The sequence below is a fragment of the Aquila chrysaetos genome, chromosome 13 (genome assembly GCF_900496995.4).
Source record: "Aquila chrysaetos chrysaetos chromosome 13, bAquChr1.4, whole genome shotgun sequence".
NCBI classification, from domain to species: Eukaryota; Metazoa; Chordata; class Aves; order Accipitriformes; family Accipitridae; genus Aquila; species Aquila chrysaetos.
Window position 1 is genome coordinate 34,585,627 of NC_044016.1, and position 22,705 is coordinate 34,608,331.

The 22,705-nt window shown below is 39.8% G+C and overlaps 1 protein-coding gene across 3 annotated transcripts in view; it reads right to left on the minus strand.

Annotated features, from left to right (window-relative positions):
* The window catches only part of SMOC2 (SPARC related modular calcium binding 2), a 150,264-nt gene that overhangs the window by 4,014 nt on the left and 123,545 nt on the right, over positions 1-22,705 (minus strand). For 2 of the 3 annotated variants that reach the window (XM_030035696.2, XM_030035698.2), the window contains exons 10-12: positions 4,210-4,312; positions 3,017-3,291; positions 434-477 (exon numbers count right to left, since the gene is read on the minus strand). In XM_030035696.2, coding sequence (XP_029891556.1) covers positions 434-477; positions 3,017-3,291; positions 4,210-4,312 — 422 coding nt within the window. The remainder of the gene's footprint in view (positions 1-433; positions 478-3,016; positions 3,292-4,209; positions 4,313-22,705) is intronic. The other variant, XM_030035697.2, reaches the window with a different exon arrangement.

The window sequence follows — 22,705 nt, forward strand, 5'->3', positions numbered from 1 at the left end:
TAGTGTGACACAGGAAAGTTAATGGAATTCAGTTAAAGCAAAAGGTAAATGAAGATAAAGCAGTGCACATTTAAAAGTGTGTGGGAATGCTGTCATTCAGGAAAGCAGAAGACTTGTATGAGGGCTCGGTTGCACTCACCTAATTCTCACTAACCTATATGCCAATTTACATTTTACCAGGAACACCCACATGCAGGCCTAATCCACTTTGCGTTTATGCACATTTACTCTGTGCCTGTAGCTGACTGATTCAGCTTTCCTTAGAAAGAACTTAAGTCAAAATTTTTTCATCGGGATGCTGCTCTACATTTTGCCGGCAAGTCTGCAGAATGGCAGATGAATGCAGTTTGAAGCTGCAGTGATAACTGCTAAAACCCCCAGAAGTTCAGCTGGGCAAGGCAGGAATGGAGATCTTGCTCTCTTCAGTACTCACCTGCCTGCTGGATGAAGTGCTCTCAGTGTTGGTTTTAGGAGCCGCTAAAGGAGGGAAAAGAAAACATTATCAATATGGTTCGCAAGTTATACGTAGCATCCCCAGGAACTGAAGCCCTCATTCTGAAAAGGTATTTTGTAGAGCAGGGCAACTGCACAGCTTTCAATAAATGAGATAAAATATTTCAGATCTTTCACCGAAACATCCACTTTTTTCTTTCCTCAATACAGATGTGGCTTCTTTCATGGAGTTATATGAAACTTGAATGACCGCATTTCTTGCCAGTTATTATGTGACATTTGCTTAGGACAGATTGCATCTAGTCAGTATCGAGCATTTCAAACTTATTAAATCTTTAGTAACAAATATAGCCTATTATCCTGGTGGGAAAGCAGCATGGACAAGCAGACTGTCTGGAAAGCATTCACTTTGCTTAAGGATATTGCACAGGAACAGCTCTACGAGCCAAAGACATTGTTCACATTTAAACTGTAAAACAACAAGATTATCACTGGTTTTTAAGTTTCTTCATGGTAAAGTCCAAGACAGTGCTCTACGCGGGGAAAAAAACCCAGCTACATGACTCTGCTGGCCCACTCAGCCTCATGAGCAAACCTGGGATGCTAGGGAGGAACTCGCTCTCTTGGTTTTCCATGTCAGTTTGCTAGGCAGTTCAGCTGTACTGGGACAAAGGGGAACAAAACTGGACCTTGAAGAATACTGCAGCTACTAGGATGCCCCTGAGAAAGGACGTTTTGCAGCTCTATGCCTCTTATATTGCTTCAAATGGTTCTCACAAGACACCTGGGACTCCCACAGAATGATACAGAGCTACTGCCGCCTTATCTCAGCTCCCACCTCAGGTGACGGCGTCTCACCTATTCCTAGAAATACAACTCTAGCTGTAGTGAAGTGGCGATTGATTTCTTTTCTGCAAGTGAAAGGATTGTCAGAAAGGAAATTTTAATTATCAAGCAGGAGAAACAAAACAGAATGCTGATATTCCAACAAAAGCAATTTTTACTGTCTTCTCTTTAAAAGTATGTATTTCTAGGAAAGCAACCAAATTATTTGGTTTAGAATTTTTTTCCAACTGGATGCCATTACTTTTTCGATGCAAAAGTTCTGAGGTATTTTTTCCTTCCAAAAATTAATGTTCTCATTATTGACTACATTTTTTTGGAGAAGCTCTGTTAAAAATCTCCAGTTATGGTGAACATAATTTTTACTTTAGCTAAAGCTGTGTGTGATCTTCATATAATTTCATGCATCTTACAGCTTCTTCTTCCAAAACAGGCAGTTTATCCTAATCTTTGTTTTTTCACTGGAATGGCCACAGGAAAAACTGGGTTTTGCTTTGAGTCTTGCTATAGCTTTCCTTTACACCCAGGGGCAATGATTTTGGACCCAAATTTCATCTACAATAAGAGACCAAGGAGTGCCAGCTACAGCAGGACAGAAGTGTCTTAAAACAGATATTAACATATGAAGTGACCATAATGGCCTCCACTTTAAAACACTAGGCTGCTGAATGGTGTAGATGAAAAAGAAGCTGTTACTTTTCAGTTTCCGCGTTTATGGCGTAAAGATAACAACAGTCATCCACCTTCATATACTCATTTTTTACCTCCATCACCTAAGTGAAAATTGCAAGGTATTATTATTAGGCCCACAAAAAAATCACAGGAAAAAAATCCCGGATTTGATATATTTGTTTTGAGAGGTCTGTTTCTGTGAGCCATAGACAATTTACTTTATTAGTACAATGTACAGCTATTCTGCCTTTCTGCAGTATTCTCTTTCTAGACTTGAATACAACCAATTTTGTGGAAACCATTTTATTTCTGACTGGATTTCCCACTTGACTTGCTTTTCATTTCCTATGACACCTTTGTTTTACTGCCCTGGCTTCATTTTAAGGTCCCAGACAAACAGAACAATTTGCCTATGTTCATGTTCTACAACTTCTTACAGCATGGGGATCTACTGTTGTTTAAAATTTTTTTTTTTTTAATTCTTCCTCATTTTCAGGAATTGTGTGGTTGAACACTGTAGAGACCATTACACACTGCAGTTAGTTGTTCCCCTTTCTACCAGTGTGGCAGCAAGGTAAGGTGGCTGTGTACCAGCAGTTGTTCCACCTGTTTGGCAGATGACTACATTCCTCACTGTATCTCTAAACCTCATTTGAGAAATGAGAGGTCATTAGAAAGCTCAACAATGTGCTTCCTTCCCAGCAGGAATCCAAAAAGCACAGGTGTGATACTTCCACTCATTCAGGACATAGGACTGTAATAACATTAAACTGGCTTTTTGATGACTGTTTATGTTATCGTATCCTCTTAGGTTTCCTACTGTGATACATTTAATGGTCAGAATCAATGGGAAGTTTTTGATTCTGTTGGAGCAAAGTGATGATTTGCCTACACAGAAGCAGCTTTCCTGCCATCTGCCGTAAGCTACGGCTGCATTAGCTACGGACAGGTGTATTCTTTTATTTTCTATACTTCTGGCATATACAAATATCAGACTTCATCAGATTTGAAGAATCTGGTGAAAAAGATACTTAGAAAAGATTCTTACTATGGCGTTTCTTTGTTTCTGCTTTACCTTCTTCTTTTGTCACTCCCAAGCAGCCCATTAATTCTTGAACTGACAAGGACTTATCGTTGTTCACATCACAGTATTCCACAAACTTCTTCACACATTTTTTGGGTTTTGATTTCTTTCTTAGGAATCTCTTAAATGGCTTGATTTCTTTCTTGCCAATGTCACCACTGGAATTTTTATCTAGCTGTTTGAAATACCAGTGGACCACTCTCTCTTCCAGAGTATGATTTGGATCAGGCTCTGAAACCCTGAAACAGAAAACAAGAGTTTAGTCTTAATTCTGATACATAAACCTCAGTTTATACCTTTATTTCAGAATAATTAAATCACTGTCAGATACTTTGTTACATAAACCTCCCTGCTTTTGGACGCTAGCTTCTTGTAGTGAATCCCTCTTTTTTCACTTTGGCCAACTGTATCCTAAACTTTACACTAAGGGCTGGAATCTGCTCTTAGTTAACTCTCCGAAACTCTACTGAGGTCAGCACCATACTCAGAAAACAGTGCTTTCCCCTTTCATTTCCTGAAACAGAGAAAAGTGAAGAGAGAAATAAAAGAGAAAAAGACAGTTTCATAGATGGCAGACACATTAAAACGTGTAATATACCCAACCCAAGTAGGTCAACAGTCAGCATCGCCAAATACCTAGGCTCCAATTACAACCCATGATGGATGCTCTTAGAGATAAAACACCTAAATGTATTGAATTACAGGGTAGGTTATAACAATAAATGCCACCTCCTCTTCAGAAGGTAAGCACCTGATCTGCAGACACCCAAAGTTTGACAGCACTTAGGCATTTTTAATTCTCCCTGTGATTGTTGATAGCATTGATTTGTTTCACAAGCAACTAGGCAAAATATGAATCAGGAAGGTAGCACACATTCATCAAGTAAAGCCCGAAAGGAGAACAAAGGCTGAGACACAGTTGCACCAGCAGCTACAGATAAACTCTAAGCTGTGCTGATGCTGAGAATTCCACTATCAATGCCTCTCTGTTTAGTGGACATAGTCCACTGTGGTAACTTTGAAGTAAACTCTCCTAGATAGATTCTTGGAAATTTATCCTTCGTAAAGGCAGAAGAAGAATTACTTCTCAAAACCCTCAATCATTCGTTCATCACTGCCAGACACACAAAGACACACAAAACGGATCTGAAACCCACCGGCTAGAAGACAATGATGGATCAGAGACTGCGTGCACCATATCCGTGGACAATGCATCCAAAACACTAGTCAGGAACTCATTCTTCTTGGCCCCAGGACAACCTAGAAAACCAGATTTTTTCTTTTTTTGTTTCCTCTTTTCATAACATCTAAATTCCAATGATAGTTCAAACTTAGAGATCGATGTGACTCCCTGTACACAAATTCCCATAAATTGTGGACAAGCTCATAACATAATTCAAAGACAAATGTCTCAACTCAGGTACGTATCTGGAACATAAAGCAGGAATAGAAAAACATCCTTTTGAACTCAAGCAAGTGGGAATCTGTTTTGCATACCATGGGTCCCCTTCTTTCAATTTTGGCCATTGTTTTTTCCCTCTTTAAGATATTTTTTCCATGGGTGTCACATTTGAAAAGAACAGCTTTGAAACAACAGATGTTTGTACGTGACACAGACCATTTGAAACATGGACTAGAAGCCCACAGCACACCACTTCTTTCAGATTTTCACTTTTGCTCCTCTGAACTACCACTGGCTTTCTCAACACACATTCTCTCAGTGCAGTGGTTTTCCTCTCTGTAAAGTAACAGTCAACTCCTTGCCTTTTTCACTTTTCTCTTGGACAGGGGTTAACTCCCGCTATACAGCACCTAACCCAATGGGATGCTGTTAGTCGGTACTTTGGTTCATACTGTGGGATCCTGTGGTGATGCTAGATCATCCTCATAGTTACATTCCCTATGCCACGGAGTTCTTCTCCGAAAGAAACTGACAGCAAGTTTCAGACCCATAATACATCAGATAAATATATACTGAAAGATTGACTCCTAGAGCAGCGCAGCTGGAACAGATAAATTCATCTGACAAGCGCATGGATGTTGACACATGGAGGTTTGCTTATACAATACACCTGCTTCCTCTCCTCTTCCCTAGAGCCCTGAGCCAAACACCAGGTCTTCCTCTAGCCCTGTAATAGCAGAGTTCAACTCTAGGATGATCCACAAGCAGCGACATAGAGATGATAAGCTTGAAGCCGGAGCCCGCAGCAGGACTTACACAGACAATTCTGTGCTGGAGGCCTGCTTACCCACAGTTCTGTTCGTAAATGAAAACGGGAAACGCTTTGAAGTGTTGTGGAAAAAGGAAGATTAGTCAATCAGTGGGGATTCGTTATTTCATTACACTTCTTAGTGACCTCTGGAGCAGGCAGTAGGATTATCTGAGCCTGAAAAGCCTCATCTTGCCCAGCAAATTATTTTTTAATACATCCCATGTTGATCCAAGGAAATGAACCTGTGTTATATTAGCCCTTAGCTGTGTTGCAGTAAGAATAGCTCAGCTATTATGTATAGCAGCAGCACCCACTACATATTATTGTCTAACACATTCATGTAGTTATGAGTTCCCTGTCTCTTATGTGCTTGCCTTCGGCACCAGGGACATTTTATTTCAGTAACTGTAAAAGAAGTATAACAGGAATTCACTGAAGCAAGTTTCACTGCACTAAAAGTACACATCTGAAACCAGTTGTCACTCTCCAAGATATGTTCCTCTTCCCTTAGCCTCTAACCAGTTGTTTTTTCCTGCTACAACTGGAAAAAAAAAGAAAAAAGAAAGAAAAAAAACCCCAACCCAACAGCTATGGCTATAATCCTAAATTTAAGTTCCATGAGACAAGCACTTGAGCTTTCTCTGTAAGGCACAGAAATGAGAAGGGTGGCAAGAGATTAACAGGGAGGGACACAATACAATACCGACAGGTTCCTGGCAGCATTCCATGCATAATTTAAAAGTATATTCTCTAGAGCACAGAGCTTGCTGGTAAGTAAGGCTCAGACACTGGGACTGTGTACGTAAATCGCGCATTGAGATTTAAATGAACCCACAGAACTTTGCGAGTCACAAAAGCACATTTGCCCAGCGATGAGCAGGCAGAGCCCAAGCAGTTCCCATGCAGAAGGCACATCCAGCTGTGTTAGCGTGGCAGCCTGCCTGAATCACACAGCAAAGTCTCTGAGCAACCTACTGAGCTCAGCACTACATCTTGCTAGCAAGGGTACTTGGCCTGTGGACCAGAGCTGGTTCTCTTCAAAGGACAGGCAAAAAGAGGTCCGTCCGAGGCTCTCCGTGTAGACCTGTCTTGAATGATACAAGCTTTATCTATTTCGTGCTGGGGTTGTGTTACTGTCATCAGGCAGAAGCCTGAATCCTGCTCCAAACACGAGCTGTGAATTGATACAGGGCTCGTGGAAAATGCAGACAATAATGCCTCAGCGTATAACAACGCAGTGCAATATGGAGACAAGGCAACTTGACTTTTTTTCTTTCTCTGTCCTTTTTTGGATATATAATAATGTTAATATCCAATTTTATTTAGGAACTCCACCTGAATTTTTCATGTTAGTTATGAGTGTATTCCTGAAACATCTGGAAGAAACAAAAATGTATGTTTTAGGTAGTTTCCACTGCTGTCCAGGGAGCTGCTGAGTGTACATATGCTACAGATGTAGACATCAAAATCATGACTTAGCTTGCTATTTATGAGATACAGCTAGGTAGGGGAAAGTATCAACTTCTAAATTCACAAGAAATCACGGGGAAAAAATTCCATAGTTTAAAGCCTGTCTCTAACAATTTTCCCTAAGATTCAGAAAGGTTTCTAAATGTGTATTGCATAAAGTTGCAATAGCAGCTAACAGCAACAGAAATCTTCTCATAGAAAAGAAAACTCGCTGTTAAAACAAATACAATTGGCTGCTGTGAAACATTCTAAATTATAACTCTACTACTTAACGTAAAATGACACCCCACAAAATCCTCACCAGTTAAATACAGAGAAAATATTCAGTTTCTCCCAATTATAATTTTTGCTGATGTGTGGGCAATCACACAGCAATTTACCTTACAGTGAAATCTCTGTTCTTTGCAGGTGTTATTAACTCAGAATAATTCTCTGGAGGCTTCACGCTGAGCTTTAATTTGCAACAAACTTGTGGGTGAAATGGCAAGACTGGGGGAGCTTTAGCTTGATTGTAATGAATAATTCACTCTTACAGGACTAAATACAGAAAGGGAAAGACTAGTCTCTTATGGGAGCCTTATGCTTCTCACTATGGTTTATGTGCTTCAGCTTCTTCTTCTGCAGCTGCTTGTCCTGTGTGGATTTGACAGCTTACATAAATAATAATTTGTTGTTAAAGGGTTGAAGTTGAAACCACATGGAGTTAACCTACAGGTTCAGAGACGTAACATGGAGTTGAGTGTTTGCTTTAAGGATAGTTTTACCCAGAGTAAACCTTAGACCAATAAATACATACCACAAATGACGGGAATATACAAACACCTTATTTCAGCTATAATATAAAGGTAATCAAAGAATCGACATTATACATTATATATCTCATACGTACACATGTCTTTCTAAAAATGCATCTACCTTTAGAACTGAGGAGGGATTTTTGGAGTTAAATCTGTGGGGCAGTTGTCTATAAACCTTCTAAAACATGCATCCAAGTGCCTTGGAGCTCCCTGCTTGGTTGATACTAATCTACTACTGTCAATCTTGGAAGATTATCTTTTATAGCACATCTGAAGTCACGGCTAGAAAAGTATTTTGCTCATTTCTGTAAAAATGCGAATACAATAGATAAGATTAATCACTTTAAAAGGCAGTTTACATTAATCTTCCTGCAAGAGAGGGAACTGTCTTGAGTCAGTCACTCAAGTAATTAAAGGCATGACAACTTCCAACTAGCAAATCTAAAGCTTCTTTTTCATTCCCTATTTGGTAGCATGAATATCAACCCTAGCAGTGCATTCAAATACAATGACCACTGAAATACTTCTGAAGATTATAAATAAGTTTTGATCTGCCAAAGATCAGAATGATCAAAACTATTCATGTTTCTTTTGTAGCTTTGACTTCACTGAAATATAGCGGGATACAGAAGAAAATGATTTAACGAAGTTTGTCGGTGCTACTGGTTATCCTGGGAGAGCAGACAATACAAGTAAAGTATTTTTTCTTGGACTTTTATTCTATACACACATATATGTCCAGTTCATGAGTTTATTTCTGTTGATCCATATAAATCACAAGTTTGTGTTTGTCTAGATGTACTGAGGGCCCTCCTCATTTTTTTGGAGGACATCTTGAGCTCTTCCTAAGCCCCATTACAGCAAATTAGCCCTTCAAAAGATGGGAACTGAAATTTGTAACTCTGCTGGAGCCTAAAAATCATGGCTTCAACAGAGTCAGTGGTTTTATGGCTCATTGCAGTTTTTCCCTTACCGCACCTCCCGGTAACCTCTCACAAACAGTAATTATCTAACTCTTAGTCTGTATCCTAGAGGTATTGAGGACATTATCATGTCTCCTTGTTAACATCCCTCAGGTATTACCCTTTTTTTTCTTTTTTCTCTCAAATATTCTTACCAATTAAAAGAATTAAGTTAAACTTAGAGCCAAATTCTCTTTTATCTGTGCTTACCCAAATTTCAGAAATAATAAAGTAGAACAGAACAGATGTTAGCTGGAGGGGAGCTACAGATCCATTGCTTTGTAGCTCCAGATCTCTATGTCTTACAGGGAAGAAGTATTATTTCTGGAGAAGGGCACGAAGCAGATTTCAGTTCTCCACATACATTTAACTTTATTTTTGTTACTATTTTAAAATGACCTGTCTGTTCTCATTTCAGGGGCGGAAAACAAAAGAGTTAACAAAGGATGCTCTCTCAAGGCCCTACCCTTCAATCCCAGGCATTCATATCATACCAAAGTGCATTGAGGGGGATTTGTTGAACTTGAGCCTGCTGAAATGAGGGGTCTCACCCATAACAGTTATTTAAGCTCAGTATAAAGAAACCCATTCAAAAGGCATTCATCCCAACTACCTTAGACTTTTTCTTAGAATAGGCTAGGATCTCCCTTAAAATGTATCTCTTCTTCCTCATTAACTGCTGAGGAAGCTCAGACAGCGAATTTACATTCCCAGGTGGTGTAAAAATGCTTGAGATGAATTCTGTATGTATCTGTTTTGTAAGTTCATTTCGGCTTAAACTACTCTGTTATTCTTCGGGTAAATGTGATGGAAAGAAGGGATAATGTTCATAGCAGAAACACATATGTTCTTATAAACAGTTTTCTCAGGCAACTGAGCGGCAAAGGCTGGGGCATTTTTTGATAGGAAAAGCAGTTCATTACATTTATTTCAGTTCTTGCAATATTATTGTTAAACAAGAAAAGGAGACTCAGAACATCACAGCATAGCACAGACAATGTGAAATGACTAACTTTTGATTGTCGCTTTTTCATTTGGTTTTTCCTCCATGAGAGTTTGAAAGGCTTTTGAGAAGCGAGTTTCTTGCTGCTAACAGGTCAGAGATGTCACTGTGTGAGCAGGCAGGGATGAACCAGCTAGAACACTGTAACCCTCTCAGATGCCATCCAAAACTCAAAGCAGAACTTGAGAAGGTCTGTGGACCTTATTTGCCTTTTTAAAACATTCTCTTGTAGACTCTTACCTCCCTAGTTTTGACTGGGAACAGGAAAAAGGTCTGAAACTCAGATGACAAGGGAGTCTTGCTCCTTTGCTGCCTAACTGGACACAAGGCAGCTGATGTTTTTATTAGGTAGTCACTGCTTACACAACATCTACCCCAGTTTTGGAGGCCAAAGACATTTCAGTATGTTGAGAAGAATCTGAAATTCTGAGCATTTACGTTCAGCCTGTGCCAATGCAAACTCCTAACCTTCAGAGGCTTGTCGCCTTCTATTTAACGTGACCTGCAGTATAGCCGTGTGGGTCCAGCTCCAGTATAAGAAACACAATGTTTCGACTGAAGTGTAACAGGAACACAAGTCAATCAGCCCACTGATTAGGACACAGAGAGAAGAGTCTCAGGATTAGAAAGGGGCCCCAAAAAAGTCCAGAAGAGAAAAGCAACTGGATCCAATTTTCAAAAGGTTATACTTCTGCTTTACATACTATATTTCATGACTGCCTGTCCCTGAGATATACAGCTGGTACTTCTAACTGCAGTAACACTTTCAACAATAGCTTATTAAATTGAAATATTCTGGAAACCAGTTTTGTATAGTATGGCAGGCATCTGAATCTCCACATTATCACTCTGAGAGTCTTAACAATTAACAACCAATATTACTTAGGGAGTCAAAATGCAGTCCTTTTTAGTAGACATTTATTACTTCCAATTCACTTGTATTTTCATCATGCTGTTATGTTTCCTCTCAGGAGATGGGTATGAAATAACCATATTTAATTACCTCCATTTAAATATCCATTAAAAAGGAAAAGCTATTACAAAAAATGTATGTTGTTACAATTATGGAAGTGACCTCAGAAATAAGGTGCATAATTCTGGTCTCCTGCTGGAAAAATTGAACTATCGGGAATTGCTTAGTGGGGATGTTTTTTACATTACTTAATTAATCTAAGCAGCCCGCTCCTTGGAAACGTGCATGAAAAACAGTCTTTTCTACAAACTGATGTTGATTTTAACCTTTCTGGATATGTCTTACTGAGACTTTTACCATTGGAGACAACAGCTGAAAAATCCCAAAAGCATCCACTCTCAGCTAAAGCCACAAAAAAGCTCTCTATCCAGATACTAAGAACCAGTGGTCATTAAAGCAAAAAGATGAAGGAAATTCAGAGCTGAGTTCAAAACTGTCAGCCCAGCAGCACACATTTATATAAGAGCTATTTTCAAAGAGGATCTGCCCACAGAGTGGTACCAGGTTTTCAGAAAGAAGAGCAGAACCTTCATGCCAGTCTGTGGTTCTTACTCTGCCGTAACATGGGATGGATGGAGGTGTAAGGCCAGCACTCCTAAAGATACCTTTCAGTCCCTCAAAGAGTGATACATACATGATGGATTTTTTCAAATGCACCTTTGAAACGCTGCGCCTTTTTTTTTTAAATCCAAGTGTAGATGGTATAGAGCAACCCCGACCTGTGGCGCATAAATGGGGAGTCCCACAGATGCAGTGACTTGGTGTCTCTCTCTCCTGGAAATGAAAGCAGTGGCAGAACCACCAATTACAAAGCTAAGTCACTGCTACAAGGGCACAAAGCATATTGGTGGATGCTGTAGGATGAGCTGGAAAAGGCGATGGGAAGGCAGGAGCAGAAAGGATGCAGAAGTTCTAGCTATATTGCAAGCAGTCAGGTGAAGTATCAGAATCTTTACCTTTGCTTTACTTTGCTTATACAGATACCTACAAGTACTGAATTTGAATTGGGAGACAAATTTTCATCAATGTTATCTGATTATTTTTTCTCCTTCCCTCCCGTAACTGGCAAAAGAAAGATTTAGAAATTGGATTTCCAGCACAGAGGGGAGCTGGGAAGAGGGGAGGCAGGCATGGCTATTTCTTGGAACATTAACTATATACTGAATTTTAACTCAGAATTAGTTTTTACAGCAGTGATTAAAAGAGGTTTATAAAATGGAAATCCTGGAAGTGAACTGAAACAAGAGTCAGCAAGAACCACGAAAGCATTACTTGAACACTATGGAATGAACCAGTCCTTGGAAACCTGGCATCACAAAAATCTCCCTCTCTCTCTATATATGTAGTATTTAATTTGGGATTGGCAGTTGTGTTACCTTCCTGGACACTTTCCATTAAACATGACAGATTCCCTCTGCAAATACCATTTCAAATCTCACTGCCTAATCCTTTGCTAAACAAAAAAGCTGCAAAATTACTAATACAAAAGCATAAATGAAGCCTTACAATTGCTCAGTATGAAACTTTTACAAGGTATGATATTATGCAAGAATGAAACGCCCTTAGTTCCTGCTGAAGGAAGTGGGCATACTATGACTGTCTGAAGACTCAGACCTTAATAATTAGACACTATTCATTTAATTTAAAAATGAAGGTCCATTTCTAATTCAGCATTACCCAGCTCACTTCTCCAGGGTTGACAGAGAGAGATCTCTGTAGCTACAGCAGGTTTCAAACCAAGATTCTTTGCAAATTGACCTCTATTTGGAACGGATCTCCCAAGCCAAATATAACACTGTGTACTTCATTAAATCATAATAAACTAATGTTCAAGTAATGATGAGCTTGACTTCATTCAAAAAAACCAGGGCAATTCAGAGTTAATCATGCCACCCTTAATTTGCAACTTACAGTAAGCACTGAGGAAATGAACACACAGCGCTTGGTAGCAAAGATCCTGCAATGACAGCAGCACAATGGAGTAAATTAAAGATGGAAATGAATGCAATTATGGTTCTAAAGTGTCTGGCAGCAAGGATGCAATGCAGCTGACTTCACGTAAAACAGTTTACAGCGTGCGGTTTGATTACAACGTGCCTTGGGTCATTTTAGAGAGGGGCGATCCAATTCCATACCACTCCATTATGGATTGTGAGGACGGTTTCCTCACGGGACCACTACGCTGTATGCTAGTTTCATCATGTACAGCATGATCTGATTCCCTCGTGTGCTGCACGTCCTGCATTAGGTCAGGAACCCAGCTAGGAATATCCTGCAGCCACGCCAAGGCCTGGATTTCCTTGTATTTGTGCAGAAGCCCACCCTGTCAACTGCGCAGAGGTTGTGGAGGTTAATGCTAATAGGGTTGCTCAGAGTCAGTCACTTGGTATTAACAGGTAATATCCGATAGGGCTGAGGAGAGAGGCTATTGAAAAGTGAAAGCCACCTCAAGCTTCTTGACCATGGGACTTGAGAGGAAAGAGAGAGAGAGAAATACCCTGTCATACCCCTCCAGCAGTCAGACTTGGTCTGCAAAAAACCCACGACCCCGTTTTATACCCAGGTTGATGTGACATGGACTGCTGCAAGACTGAGCATGTGTACACAACTACAGGAGCACGTGTGTCCTGTTTCTGAAGCAGGCCATGAAATTGTCTGCTGCTGCGTAAATGGAGTGAGATGGAAACAAGACATCACGTTATATCTTTGTGCCCTGGGCATTGCAGGGGATAGGGGAAAATACAATCCGAATGTACAACAGCAGCATCCCAAATGCTCATACCCAGGAAAACTGAGTCCCTCCTGTGCATGTATAACAACCTGATTTCCAGCCATACATTTTGCTTGCCTGTTGGTGAATGGAACTGAAGTAATGATTCTGATTATAATTTCTACACCCCACATTTCCATTCTAACTCTCCTGTGAATACTTCTTTGGTATAAATATGCATACTTTAATGTTGATTTAGTAAACAGCAGTCATTTTCCATCTCAAGTGAATGAATGTAAAGCACTCATTCAAAATTAGAGGTCCACGCTCCGTACTTGGAGATACCCAACACTGCAAGTTCCAACAGACACAGACTTTCAGTCCACAAACTTTATATGACTGGAGTAAACTAAGCCCTCTGCAGATGGCTGTAAAAGGGTTCACATGCTAGATTGTCAAAAATCAATAGGTGGTCTACTGCTGGATAAAATCAGAAGGCAGAAGAGAAGGTAATGAGAAAAAAGATCCTTAAACCTTTAAAAATGCCTGGGGTTAGATTAAGAAATTCAATATGCGTGTGTGGATTACAAGGACAAGATAAACAGTTAAAACCCATCCATTTCTGTCAACTGATATAAGCACATTCACAGAGGGTTTTGCAGCAGGGTTCATGTGTGCCATCACAAGGACCAAACCTTAAGCCAGAACAATTTCTTTGTGGGAAGAAGAAGGACATGAATATATGGTAAGGGTAGTGAAAGGAGGAGACAAGCATGGAAATTAGAGAGAACCAGGTAGAAAGCCAGGAGAGAGAAGACAGGCATGGAAACCAGGGGGGAAAAAAGCTCCTTGAAGTTTCAAGCAAACTCACACGGACTGCCTGTGCTCTGACACAGACACCTCTGACAGCACTGACACTGACAGAATATTAATCTTCCTCCCCCATTCTCCTCCAAACAAAACTGTAGTTCACTGAGATAGCTCTGGCGTTCATATGAGTAGGATTCTGGTGGTTTTGTTTGCTCTGCTTCTGCCAAAGCCATGTGGATAACATGGCTGAATCTCTGCATCTTTAGCTGCATTTGCAGAGACAGAGGGTTTTTATATCTTCCTATTGCTTCTGGCGCTCTCGGTATGTGACCACGAAGTAGTTCTCTCTAGGCCTGGCCAGGAAACAACAATTCCATCATGTGGAAAGTGTCAGGATTGGGTAATTTAGATTTTACTCTGGTGCAGAATGAGCTTTTTTTTCCCCTTTTTTTTTTTTAAGAACAAAACACCCCATCCCATCTTGGCCAAATAGCTTGGTGATGAGGGCACGCAGCTGAGATGGGGGAGACTGAGGTTCAACTCCCTGATCCAAACCAGACAGAGCAGGGAGTTGAAACCTGGCTTGCTGTTATCCCAGCGGAGTACCCTAATCTCTGACACTAAAGAGTCAGGTTCAATTCCCTGCTCTGTCTGGTTTGGATCAGGGAGTTGAACCTAGGTCCTTTCCTCTTCAAGTGAGTGCTCTAATCATCGAGCTATTGTGTGTCCACAGAAGGGTTCCTTTTGTTGTGAGCAAACTCTTCGGAACAAAGAGAGTGTCAGAAACCACTTCTATTGCTACATTAAAACATTTTCTTCAGAAAAATAACAATAGCGTCAGACTGGACAGCATGTTCTTTAAGTTAGGGCTGAATCCCCGGCGTAGGGAAATGCAACCAACATCTTCCAAAAAGGCTGGCAAGTAGGTCAACAGACAGAGTGCTCTCGCTAGATAAAATGAATTCATGAGCTTCAAGAAAAGCATGGGCTTCAGTGCTTTGCTGGATCAAGGCCACTGCACTTTGCACACCGAAGAGTTGAATTCCCAGTAAATAAGTTTTTTGCCCTGCATGTGTGGGACTAAAGGCTTTCTGACTTACCAAACAACAGACTTGTGGGAACTGATGCTTAAGCAGCACTTTATCATTCTGCCATACTATAAGCCACTGTTTAAATTTTTTTTCAGCAGTGCATATACACAAGAGAAGCCTGTTGTTTGATATAGGAACTCATTAAGGCTGTTGGATTTTATTTTCTAACTTTAAATGCATTCTATTTAAAATTGAGTATTTAACTTGTCTATTATTCAAGATAGATGTTTCACTCCGCAGACATAAAGAGGGTAGACAATACAACTTCCAGTGGGATAAAGTTGAATTCAGAGCACAGTGGAAAAAATAGGGGAGCTGGAGGGACTCAAACATTCAGACATCATGGGAAAGAGCAAAAAAAATGAAAGATCATTCATAGGGGCAACAAAAGGCATAGGGTACTTCACTGGTTCTATCTCAATTTGATAGTTATATTTCCATTCACAACACAGAGTACAAGCTTCATTTCAGTTGCCTTTTTTCTTTTAATGTAAAAGGTTTTGTTCAATTGTCTAAATTCTAAATGGAAAGGGAACTTGCGGTTCTCACACAGTACCTTCAAAAATATCGCCAAACTTAATGCTTGATGACATGACTTAGTAAAGCACCTAGGATTGTCTGTAATATTCAGTGTATCGGGTTGTTCTGATGCCTGTGATCTGCTGGAGCAGAATCAATATGATCTATGAATTTCATGGATGTATAAAGATAGAAACATGTATCCAGAAAAGGGGAGAGGATGGGAGTTCCAAATTCAAGTTTTACAACAATTTTGCAGACACCTTTAGTTTTTCTGTTTTCTGTTTTTCCTGCATGAAAAGGATCACTTTTTGTCTCTCAAGCATTTGAGAGATTCCATTAATGCTGCTGATGTGTTTTGAAATGGTTACCAGGAAACACTGCAAAAGAATATAACTGCCTAGCTATCAAAGCATGTTTTAAGAATAAATTCCTCTACTTTTATGACAGGCATTTATCTGTAGTCTCCACTGAAAATATAATGAGTATAGAATGTCCTCACTTTATCTGTCCTGTGTTACAGCGTTCTGCTTTATCTGTAAACACAGATAAATCACAAAAAAGGCAACTGGGGGGGTAGAGGGGTTGGGGAATGAATCTTTTGCTGTTGAAGAAAGGAATTCAAATTTTGGTTTGGTTACAAGCAAATTAACCAAATTAATTCCTACTTGTCTCCAAATTACAAATGTTACTAAGGGAAAGTGCTGAAGCTAAACATCTGAAAGAAAAAAAAATCTGTGAGGGGAAACCTGACTTGAGCCTATATACAGGGTATTAACCCTTACTTTAATATAAAATACATTTGTAAATAAATACTTCCAAAAAAAAAGTATTTCTCCATTAGGACTGAAAACAGGCCCACTTATGAGTGCCATCTGAGATATAAGGCACACAAGGTACCACTCTCTTTCTGCACAGTTGAACAAGTTTTTGAATTCACTGTAGAAAGAGGGAAAACTTCAGCATCGAGACATTCACTGTATCCCATAACGAGCTCACTTTCTGTATATCAGCCATATCTTCCTGAATTAAGAAAATGGCATAACATTACAGTTAGATTAAGGTCCAGTGGGTCTAATGTGTTGTTTTTTTCATCCTCTCTCCAGGAGACCAGGTTTGATTTGGAATGAGGAGTCCAGGTTTAATAGACTCATTCAGGTAATAGTTTTGTCGTAAGAAATGCATGCCTCTCCTCTCACATAAACCAGTTTTCTGACCTGCTTCCCAGGCTAACTTTCCTTTGGCGGATTGTAAAGAATCAGAGCAGTGTGTATCTGTTCGCATTCCTTCTTCCCCCCCCAGCCTTCCAAACGAAGCGACTATCAAGGGAAGCCTGCCCGCAAGATACCCCACAGCCAGATATGAACGAGAGCTAGCAACAACAAAGCATTCACCCGAACGCTTAGCTAGGTCTCCAAGCTTAAAGCTCAAGCAGCTGAGGAATTTGGCAAAACAAGGTTTCACTGTAGAATAAACCATACAGTTCTTACTCTCCCAGAAGAGTCCTGCTTTCCCAAATAACCCTAGTTTCACCAAGCCACCTGCCTATGTCAGGGAAATTAATGAACTTCAAAAGTAAAAACAACTCGTGATGAACAGTGAGCCCTGTTTTTCTAAACATCGGAAACGCCAGCACCACAGCAGTGTGCCTTCTTTTCTACCAAGCCGTACAGGGAGCTGTAAATTAAAGCCTGATTCCTGGACCTTACATGTCCAGCCACTGCACAGCACATTAATCTCTCTCCTTGATTCAGCTGCCAAGTTTGCAATAAGGTTGTGTGATGCATGCCTTGAACCACGAGCTTGGCTCCAAGAGAACTGTGCACCCTGTTAATACAGGGGTCAAAATACCTGTCTTAAGAAATCCAGTTTTTATAGGAACTTCAAATGAGTGATTTTTTGTAATCCCTACTAGATTAAAATTTTCCTATTGACAAACACATCTAGTGAACAAAATGCTACGTATAAATGCTGCACAGCTCATAGAATCAATGAAATGGGCTTGTAAACATGTGAGACACAGATGTTGTGGCTCTCTTTGCCTTGATGTTTTTAATCAAGAAGCAAGAACAAGGGACAAAGAAACACAGCAGACAAAGGATGAAATCAGCATTGTGTCAAAGAAAGTGGACAGTCAAAACAGCGAACATGATTTCAAACAGCTCATAACAGATTGGCATTTTAGTGTTTGCAAAAAAATAAACTTAGCTCAGCTTGCAATAGGAAAACATTAGAGTTTCATGAAAAAAATAGTAAAAATTAAAGTAATTCAGGAAAAAAAGTCATCTTTTTTTTTTTTAATAAAAAAGACCAGCTTCCTTTGATTCAGTAAGAACCACACTAAGTTCAGTCAGAGAAACATACTTGCTTTCAAAATCTGACACTGGGATTGTATATCTAATATTAATTATTTTTATCCATGACTTTGGTTCAAATCAATATGGCAGTGTCAATAACATCTAGAGCATGAACTCTCTGTAGGTGCTGTTTACGTAGTTTAGATAATCCCAACCTCTACAGCCCAGCTGGTGTTCTAATTACGCTGAAGTATGCTTTGCACAAGCAGATAGGAAAACTTGGATTCCAATAAATGATTAAGGAGGAAGAGAGATATTTACCAAAAGTTCTTAATTAACTAATTGTCCTGGCTTGCCAGGGGAAAAAAACCTCACAGTGTATACAGAAAGTAGTCCTTTGATATATATACAGTGTAAGATGCATCAATCATATTTTTTCAGAAGCAATTTTCCTGCTCTTCTAAGAGAAAAGATGTTGAGACACAGTTGTAAGGGCTGGAAAGTTAAATTTTCTCTCATGCTTAAGTAGACTCTAATTTGTTAATAGGTCTTCATAGGAAATCTGAAAGATAAGTACGCAGAGCAGATACAAAGGGGTGAAAAATGTGGCCATTTCTAGTGCTGCACATGGTAACCCACCACTCAGTAGCTTTAAGATGCATGGAAATCACTGATAAATGGAGAGTGTGGATATGCTCGAGGAGTCACATCGTATGTGCAGTGAACCTGACATTGCCTGAGGCTGTTGAGCTCACCGACACAGCACCGAGGAACTCTTCTACCCCGGCGGAATGTGTCACACAACAACCTCCAGGCACATACATGTGCCTACAGGAAAGGTGTGGGCTGGCCAGAGCACCTCATCCCACTTCTGGTGGGGGAACAGTTCAAAATCCCTGCTGGGTCCCACTGACAGCGAAAGATGCAAAGAGCTCATTCACCACGTCTCGCCCCCAGCCCAGCCTCACGCCTGAGCGAGCTGGCCTCTGTCACACGTGGAAAGAATTGATCGTCCCAGCTCATCTCAGCACAGGGGTGCACACAGCTGGTGTCACCCCAGCCTCACCTCCCACAGCCCCTCCAGAGCCCGGCGTCTGGGCTGGCTCGCTCCGGAGCGGGAGAGAGGGACGAACCCCTGCTCAGCTGTTTGGAGAGCAGAAGACACGACATTGACACTCTGGGTCGCAGCATCGCTCTCCAGGAAAAGTTAGTGTTTGTGAGAGATACCTGGACCGTAACACTGACAGTTCTTGAAACCTTCTGACAACCCCTGCTGCTGAACCTCACTTGTTTTTTCCCTTCTCTGAAACAAAAAGCAATAAAAATACTAATGAAAAGGTGAGAGCTCTCTACTTTATACTAAGCTCTCTCTAGGGAATGGTAGGTATACTGTCATGGTTTTCAGTGTCATTTGTACGGCTTTAAACCCTAACAGAACCGGTTACAGTGAGATTATTTTCAATTCAAAGCAATGAACTAGAAGCAGAATTTGAACCATAGTTTTATAGATTAAATAAAATAAAAATCTTCTTTAAAGCAAGTAACTGCCAACCATACCAAAACACTATTACAAGCATACTAATACACTATTATTTACCAAGTCAATTACAAAGATACTTGCAAGCAGTTACCTATATAATCATCTGGATGATATGAATTAATGTTAGAGGAAGTACTGACATAACAGGTATTTACTTATTTTTCTTATTCTTAATAAAATAGCTTTTAACGTATTTTAAAATTCTGATAGCAAAACCACTGTTTTCTTAAATTTGAATAGTACAGTCAGCTTGAATGAGGCTAAGGAAAAATGTAATTTGTTTCTCTAAAGTATGTCACAAGAGTTCGTTACAAACAGCAGAAATAGGATACAGTTCACAGAATGGGTTTGGTTCAATTCAATACATGAGAAAACTCTATTGAGCTGGCTTCAATATATTGATAAGTAGAACCTGATTAAGACCCTTTCATAGGAGGGTGAGTTGAGAGGCATAAGAGGATCTCTGTGTGTACGTATGTGCATGTTAGTATAAGCTGTAAATTTAGGGCTATGTAAGCTATCATATAAAAGCTTTTAATCTGCATAAATCAGAAACACATTATTCCTGCGTGGTGAAATTACAAGCACACATCACCCCAAACAAACACCAGTAGAAACTATACCCCAATGCACCTTCACAAACCCTGTACAAGCACATGTTATTTAGGGAAAGAAGAATCCAAAATTCTCTTGTATAAATATTTTACAGAGTTTTAAAACATTTTATTGGGAATATTTTTTGTATCCTTCCAGCTCTTTCTTTGATACTGTGAATTCAGCTATACAGATCTCAGAGGGAGATAAAAATTCTAACTAATAAAATACTTCTCTAAATAACTTAAAATTGACTTTCTGCATTCAAAGCCTAATGGATCAAGTACCAGATATATTGAAAAATTTCCAGTGGTGGAAATATGTGCTACATATCTTAATGGAAAACCAGGAATCTTCTCTTTTCTGTGGTTCAGAGATCTTGTTTCATGACCATTTAAATATTACTTCTCTGAACTGAAATTAAGGGGATGGAATTCTCCAGCATACATGAAGGAGTAACCCTTTTTAGTCCCTGGTGATTATTTAGATGCACACATATACACATACATACACAACTAATGGAGTTTTTTACAATGCCTTCCTGCTTGAAGTGTTGAAATTGAGACACATAGGAATAATGGCAAGTGAGACTGTAGAACTCAATGCCAAATGCAATTTATATGTTAAATCCAAAATGCAGCATATTCTTTTCACCACCAGATATATAGTAGCTGTAATACTGCTAACTACATAGTTGAATATGCCAGTCTATAGCTATGCCTAGATTTTGCTTTTCTCTTTAGAGCGCTAGCTAAATTTTTCAAACTCCAGGTTTATTTTCTGTGAACAAATCTGCCCAGCTCTAGTAAACATTTTCTGTTATAACTGTGGATGGCTACAAAACCTAGGAATTCAAACTCTTTGTTATCAGTACTTTTCCCCATTATACAGTTCACAGCACAGAAGGGTCTGTAGTGATGAATAAGTCATAAAAAAAGCCAATGAATATTCACTCTGATTCTTAAATGAATTTGATTCAATAACCTTTGCTTTGCATTTAACTGTGTTCCAAAGCTAAATTCAAGTTGGATCACTACCAGCAAATCTGGATTATGTACTCAAAGAAGCCAAAATTCATCGTAAGGATGGATTCTGTAACTCTCCAGTTAGGGAATGGGAGTAGTACCCTGGGGCTGAAAAACTCTGACTTTCCACAGGTTCTGAGTGACTGCATCTCATTTAGCAATCAGAGACTACATAGCACGTAGAATATCAAGGGTTATGGAACCAACCTAAACCTTCATCCTACACTTATGCCTGGGCTTAACTTTACAACCACATGTAAAGGTTCCTTTGATTTTAATGGAACTAATCACAAGAAGAATGTGGGTAAGTGTTTGCAGGATCAGGGTTCAGTGGGTCATGAATTGTATTTTAGGAATATTTACAATGAATTGCTTGTGGATGACTTACAGAGCAAGAGGCTTTACAGAAGACATTTCTAGATAGCAAACAAATTCAAGAACTTCACAAGCATAAAGGGCAAAATTTGTGAATAATTTATTTCCCAAAATTATTCATGGATTTTTGCCATATGCTAACATCAGGAATCTATGAACAGTAGCACTCCTGCTGAGCTATAGAGAAGCAAATTTCTGAATCTTGTGAAGCATTCTGAATCCTTTGAAAGAATTCCCAGATGTTTGTATGGAGTAATTTCATTTCCTCCTCGAGGGCTCTCAGTTGTGGAGGCCTACAAGTTGCATTGAACCCGAGGAATAACATCATGTATTTGAAAACCTCTGAGATAGTCTTGTACACACTGTCATCTTTGTGAAAGAGAATATTTCTTCTACACCTCTTCACTGAGCCCAGAGAAATGCCTTCTCCGCTCTCTAAATACCTGATGCAAAAAGGGACCTGGAGGAAAGCCAGCTGGCTTAAGCTCAGCAAGTGTGAAACAGAGGTGACACATGTTGGCAGACTGAAGCACTTTGAGGAACTGGCAGGAACTTTCACTGCCTCTTCAGTTGATGGCATGTGTCCACCCATTGTCCAAGTGGCTTTGCAGTCAGCTAGACTGCAAATTTTCCAGGCATCATTTTGTTATTCTGTGTTTGCACAGTGCCCAGAACACTGGGATCCCAGACTACACAGCTATAAACTACTGTGATACAAACAATTAACTATACTAAGCACGGAAACTTCCCCAGCTCATGTCTGGTCCCAGGTTCTCCATATTAATAGTAGCAGGTATACCGTCCTCCATCTGTGGCTGCACCACAGTGTGCACGTCCTTGCCAAGAAGTGCGTTGGGTCCTTACCAAGTGTAGCACTTTCCTACCAAGACATAGCACGTATAGTCAATCATGTCTTTGATCCCGCATGTCTGGGAGGACGTAACCTGGCATTACCTTTGAGCCTCAGCTGGAAACTCTGCTTAATACTGATATTTTACTTTCTAAAATAAAACCAACGTCACTGAGAGCATGCAACACTGATTTTGCCTCTTACACTGGTGACCAGTTCCGCTGGTCTTCTCAGGTAAGCCATGAAAAAACGTGAAAAGTCTAGAAAGTGTGAGCATCGAATATACTCTCTGATTGTCAGAGACAGCCTTTTTCTCAAAAGTAAGTTAACAGAAAGATTAATGCAGAAGGCTAAAATCAAAATATTTTCTTCAGAAAAATATACCTCCTGATGTGAGATGAGAGTATCAACAATTTTGACTATA